The sequence below is a fragment of the Papaver somniferum genome, chromosome 6 (assembly GCF_003573695.1).
Source record: "Papaver somniferum cultivar HN1 chromosome 6, ASM357369v1, whole genome shotgun sequence".
NCBI classification, from domain to species: domain Eukaryota; kingdom Viridiplantae; phylum Streptophyta; class Magnoliopsida; order Ranunculales; family Papaveraceae; genus Papaver; species Papaver somniferum.
Window position 1 is genome coordinate 71,008,935 of NC_039363.1, and position 6,017 is coordinate 71,014,951.

A 6,017-nucleotide genomic window follows, 5' to 3' on the forward strand; every position below is an offset into this window, starting at 1 on the left:
TTGACTTAATATTTAGTTTTCAACAAAGAAATCATCTACAACTAAACTCGTCAAATAGATGATGAAGTTTAGCTAAAGCTAAATAGCTTCCAACATGTATTTCGAGAAATACATAAACGAGATAAACTCGGCTCGAAATTTCAAATGTATATAATGTAAAAGTCTATATATATATACGACTTAGTCTCTTTAGAAGATAGAATATAATAGACTTCTGAGTCATAGATAAATTTTAGTCTCCATATACCTTTTGTTGATGAAGTTCCTTCAAGCTCTTTAGTTGATCTTCTTCAATCAATTGGTGAATGTCGTGAAATCTAATGCTCAACTACAAAATTATATCCTAATCCGAGACATAGTTATAAGTAGACTAGAAATCAAGTATATAGTTTTGATCAACTAAACTTGACAAACAAGCTTGACATAGCAACGCTTGCGTGTTCGACCGAGCAGTGCTCTAACAAGTTTCACATGATGTGCATTTCTAAAGCCAAAACCTCCTTTATGAATTGATTTGCACAGGCAAAAGTAAGCTTTTGGGTAATACCTCTTTGCATTAACCTCTTTACCGTACCAAAAATCACGTCGTATTGCATCAATTTTATTTGTGATTTTTTTAGGTGAAACTAAACAGTCCCAGCTGAAATGTAGCAGTACTGGCTAAAACAGATTTATTCAGAACCATTTTACTAGACTGAGGTAAAGCTTTCCCTTTCCATTCTTGAGATCTGTGTTCCATTTTTTTTAATACTATTTCGAATGTTTTTATCTTAGATTTGTCAATGAACAAGGGAGCTCCTGGGTAAGAATCCTTTAAATATATCTTAAGAATCTTTGACATGTGTTTTGGGTGGACCTTTTTACTGAAAAACGCTCCAGATTTCTCAAAATTAATAAGTTGTCCCGAAGCTTTACTGAAAATATTAATGGTATTAAGAATGTTTTTGCACTCATTTAAATCGGCTTTTATAAAAAGTAAATAATTATCAGCAAAAAAAAAAATATGTGAGATAAGATTATTCTTTAGAGTTAATTTGACTCCATAGATGTGTTTTTCTTGTTCTTGAGAAAGCAAAAATATTGAAAAAACTTCCATGCAAACTATAAAAAGATAAGGAGCTCCCTGACGGAAACACTCACACTAAATATTGTGATGGACATGAATTATGATGGGGTTTAGGTCCATAATTCATGAAGATGATGCAAACTAGATTAAAAACGATATACACCCATAATAATCTTTTATGTGAATTGATAAGAAAATAATAATTATGTCTTGTACTAGACACGGTCCCCTGCACCAATAAGAGTTCCAACAACTTAGGTCCGTCGTTCTATCAAAAGTTGTTATCAGTTTCTATACCTTACCCAAACATACAACATTTTAAAGTTTCTGCACTTTTCTTTTAATAGTATTCTTCTTTGTACTCGGGCATTTTTGGGGTTTCCAAACTAAGCTTCTAAATATTTGTGTCTGTTTGCTATCGCTTGACAGTTGCCAACCACTTCACTTACTTCAACTGAAGAACTTCAGTTTTATTCTGACTAGTGACATTGCGAGTTCTCGTTACGTACAGGCAACAAGTTGTGAGGGGGAAATGAGAAATATGACGTGCGAAGTGGAGACTACTTTGTGCTGTCTACTTGATCAAAATTGGTCCTCAGATCATTCCCATGTAAGAAGTACAAGGTAAACAAATTTCCTTTTACTATTAGATATGCATAAAATGGTACAATACAAAGATTTATCATCCAATTTCCTAACCCTCTCCTGGTGGATGCCGCTAAATATCTAAGCAGTTTTATCAAATAACCCTAACTAGCTGAGCAAATAGATTACATAATTTGTAAGGTATTAGCAGACATGCACGAAGAGAAACTCTTAAGAACAAAATGGGAATAGCAGCTAAACAAAACCTGCTAGATCACATCAACTGGTCTTCAGGTACGTCAGCCACTATTTCACAGTTATAACGTTACATTACACTTATACTCAGGGAGGAAATCCTTTCCACCATTTTCCAAGCTTCATCTAGTGCTGAATTGTAATTCTTGGATTGACAATTTTACAATGGGACTACTACAAACTTAGATCTTCTGTTTAAGAACCTGACGCAATTGAATTTTCTGGCTTTCCATCCTTGCTTCCAAAAGCTTTGCCTTCAAACTGTTTTTCTGGTTGCCCAATGGCCACTCAATGCATCCTTTCATCCCTCGAGTAACATGTGGATTTGCAGAATCAGGAGAGCTCCAGTGTCCAATCGAACTACGGGGGCTAAGCCCACCTTTGCCTGATCCATGGTCTGGAGAAATGGTTCCCACATTAGAGATTCTTCCATTTGAAAGCCTTCCATTCGTCCCATCTACTGAGATTGTCTTGCAATTATCACCGTTAGTTGGCAATGATCTCCAAATCCTAGCTATAGATGAACCTTTCTTCTTAATAGATCGCCTGGCAGAACCCGAGCTTATTTCACTGATTTCAGTATCCGGTGTCTCCCTTCCTGCATTGTCCTCCCATTCTTTTCCTCCAGCTGAAACATTACTTTTCCTTCTGATTTTGTTAACTGATGGGTCAGTTCCTTCCTGTGAATAACTTGAACCTAGCTCGTCAGCTTGACTTACAGTTTCCCAACCACTTCCATCATCATCTTCTTCTTCCACTTCCCCATTTTCATCTATAGAGCCATTGGAATACTTTGACATAGATTTTCTGCTATACCCATTGGCATCAGGACTCATGGTGTGGATATGGCTTGCAGGAGAGTAACCCTGACATGGTCCGATTTCCTTCTCCATAATTTCACCTTGAAGCTCCTCAAAAATAGAGAAGATGTCATCTGACTTTGGAGGCTCATAAGAGAATTTTGTATCTTGAATTTTTACATTACTAGCTGCCCCTCGGAGCAACTCGGCTTCTCTCATTTCCATAACATCTAGCGTTGTGCATCTCATTCTTAGAAAGGCATCAAGATCTAATATAAGCTTACTCAACTGGGAATACTTATCTTCAAGAGTCAGCTTTGCATCAACAAGCTTCATCTGGACTCGCTCTTCACGCCATACCTCAGCCATCTGCAACATCTTCCTCTCTTCATCAACTTCTTCACGAATTTTCATGGAATCCCTCTTCAGCGCCTCTACTTCAGCCTTGTCTTCTCCAATTTCTTTCGCAAGCTCATCACACACTTCCTCCATGAGCTCTCTAGATTTTCTCTCTTTTTCGTAGTCTTGCATATACCTTTTTGCAGATAACTTGACCTCAGCAAGCTCACCGACCAACTTAGAGTTCACTAGTTCCATCCTCTGACGATTTTTCCTCTCTCTGTTTAACTCACCCTTGACATCATCGATTATTGCCCTCACCTTCTCATACTCTCTGCTCCGCCAAGCAGCCTTTTCATCCGCAAGTTTCCTCAAGAAATGCTCCAGCTTCTTCTTTGAGGATCGGCGCTCATTCTCAAGCTCATCAATGCGGGTTCGCGCCTGCTCAAGTTCTGCTTGCAGGGTAGAAACCACCGAGACATTAGCAATCTGCTGGTCTTCCAAAAGCTTCATTTGGCCATAAAATCGGTATACCTCGTCCGATGTTTTTGAGTACCCAGGGTCCCATTTAGTTGCCCGCTCCATCACAGAATTCTTCAGTGACATAGAAGGATTAACCTAAATGAAGGAGAAACAGAACTTAAGATTAGTTGTAATAGAATCTTGAAACAACCCCAACGGTAAATGTTTGATCACATCCTAGGACTGAAAACATTAGTTGTATGATCTGCAACATCAAATTAACGATGACCAAATTATTCTCTTACAATCAGAAATATGTGATATATCAGATAATTCGAACCCTCATAGAGATTCGACGACAAGACGGACATTCAATGTGGGTTCCACAAATTTCCTCTGCTTGTATGCTGTATTTTAGACAATGCGTGTAGCAAAACTAGTCTTACTTCCTAGTTGTGATGATCAAATATAAGACAAGAAAAAAGGATGGATGTATAAATACCTTGTAAAGGTATCCATTCTTTGGACCACAGAAAGAAACATTACTTTGTAGCAAATCCTCCTTTTCTGCACCAAATTCTCTACTACGAGCATCACCATGACAATGAAATGGTAAATGTGCAACACCCCCCTACATTGAAAGAACAAATCCATGACCACAAACACTAAGTACGCAACTCGGGGATGTGAACAAACATACTAAGATTGCGGTAATGTCTTGGCAATGTCAATGCGAAATGAAAGATTCATAGAAATATTATAAATCATAAAATCAGGTCATACGAAATTAAGGGATTTTTAAGGGTTGAACAGTAAAATCAATGCAATAGACAAAACACAATCATGAGTAATTAGACCAAGTTATCAAAATGAAGATAATTAATTAGATTATTTTATTAAAAGAATTCCAAGAGATCTATCTTAAAACCCTAAAAAGATTAGATCTTTGAGATTAGAAACAAAAACCCACATCCTAAAAGATCCATACATACCTCAAACTCTAAATGATCAGAAGATTTCTTGGGCGTAACTCGTCTTTGACCACCATGAACATCTTCCAACTGCCATAACAAACCAGCAGCAAGTTTTCTAGCAGAAACTGAAGAATCTCTCTCTGTTCCACCACCACCATTACTCTTGACTTTTCTTCTACATCTCTTACTTAAATTAGCATCCCCTTTATTAGTATCATTATCTTCTTCCACATTTTTTTTATCATTAAACTTCCAACTTAGAAGAGGAGTAGCAGGTCCACTTCTTTTACCATTACCAACATCTTTCTTTAACTTTACATTAAAACCAGGGTTTCTAATTTTCTTTCTACCAAGTAATTTATTTTTCGTTATCCCTTGATGAAGATCCGAATCTGGAGAAGCATTTTTTGAAGAAGATAATAATCTTACTGGGATTTTTTCTGATGAGGAGTAATGATGACTTGGGTTTGATATCTTCATTTCCTTTTACTGATTTTTTTTCCCTTTGCCGCCATAAGAAGAATAGAGCTTCTTCACTAGTAGAGCTCGAGGGTAAGAGAGAGAACTAACGATGATCTGGGTCTGAGTCTGAGTTGAGTCCCCCAAATGTGAAGAAGAAGTGAGAGCTAAAAACAGACACTGAAATGGAAAAACATACGCGTATACTTCGGGTGTATTATACTGGAAGGTTATGTATATATACGGTATACTTGGATTTCGTGACCTTTTTTAGACATGGAATATATCATAATTAGTTTAAAACAAATAAAGATGAATTGATTAGTAATAATTTCAAACTAAAATAGCAGTGGGGAATAGGGATATCGTCTACAAATTATGAACGGATATCCGCCTAATTGTTAAATTTTGGTAGTTTCTTAACATATTTGTAGATATTTTCACGATTTTTCGACTGTAATATGTTTTTATTGATGTGGACCATAGACCTAGAGGTTAAAATTCTAGACAAATAAAATCGAGCAAAGAATGTGTCTCTGTTAGGAATTTGTTGGGACCTCTTTGATGCTGCCGGTAAATATCATACAGTGATTCTGCATGTGGGAGTTTGCGTTGTACAGTGAATTTATAAACACTGACGCTTCATTTTGGCCGAATGATTATTTGCGCTAATGCTTATAAGATAATCATTTTCAACACGACAATTATTTAAGCAATTTGGGTTAGCTGAGTTGCTGGAGTATGTCTCCCTTTAGGGCTTCTTGAAGGGTGAACGTTTGTATTTGGTATATGGCATCATTTTTAAGATATTAACGGACATAAAATCCTAAGGTCAGTTCCTACGAGCTAGTAGTTTGCCGATTTGCACCCATTGTTGAGCTGGCAAACCAGTAGACCGTTCGGTTGAAACAACACCAAACGTTCAACAGCCGACGCTAGCAGTGTGGACTCGGCCGCTCAATGTATTCCATCCAACGGTTCTTAATTCATCACCTTACAATACCAAATTCCAATTTCATTTCAACTCACACCATTTCTTCAATCTTCACTCTTTCACCCCACAAATTCAATATGACA

At 37.0% G+C, this 6,017-nt stretch overlaps 1 protein-coding gene across 1 annotated transcript; it reads right to left on the reverse strand.

The window, feature by feature from the left end:
• Positions 1 to 1,691: 1,691 nt before the first annotated feature.
• On the reverse strand, positions 1,692 to 5,129 carry LOC113287941. Its single transcript, XM_026536829.1, has 3 exons — positions 4,500 to 5,129; positions 4,010 to 4,138; positions 1,692 to 3,663 (listed from the first exon to the last, which is right to left on the reverse strand). The coding sequence occupies exons 1-3, from the start codon at positions 4,959 to 4,961 to the stop codon at positions 2,089 to 2,091; spliced, it is 2,166 nt and encodes a 721-aa protein (XP_026392614.1). The 5' UTR covers positions 4,962 to 5,129; the 3' UTR covers positions 1,692 to 2,088.
• Between the last annotated feature and the right edge of the window lie 888 nt (positions 5,130 to 6,017).

What these genes read in the sequence shown, in the direction of transcription:
- LOC113287941 (XM_026536829.1), bottom strand. Translation starts at nt 4,961, where the DNA reads ATGAAGATATCAAACCCAAGTCATCATTACTCCTCATCAGAAAAAATC. An exon ending in CTGATCATTTAGAGTTTGAG is followed by an intron (nt 4,139 to 4,499) that starts GTATGTATGGAT and finishes CTTTCAATGTAG; the next exon opens with GGGGGTGTTGCACATTTACC. An exon ending in AGAATGGATACCTTTACAAG is followed by an intron (nt 3,664 to 4,009) that starts GTATTTATACAT and finishes TCCTTCATTTAG; the next exon opens with GTTAATCCTTCTATGTCACT.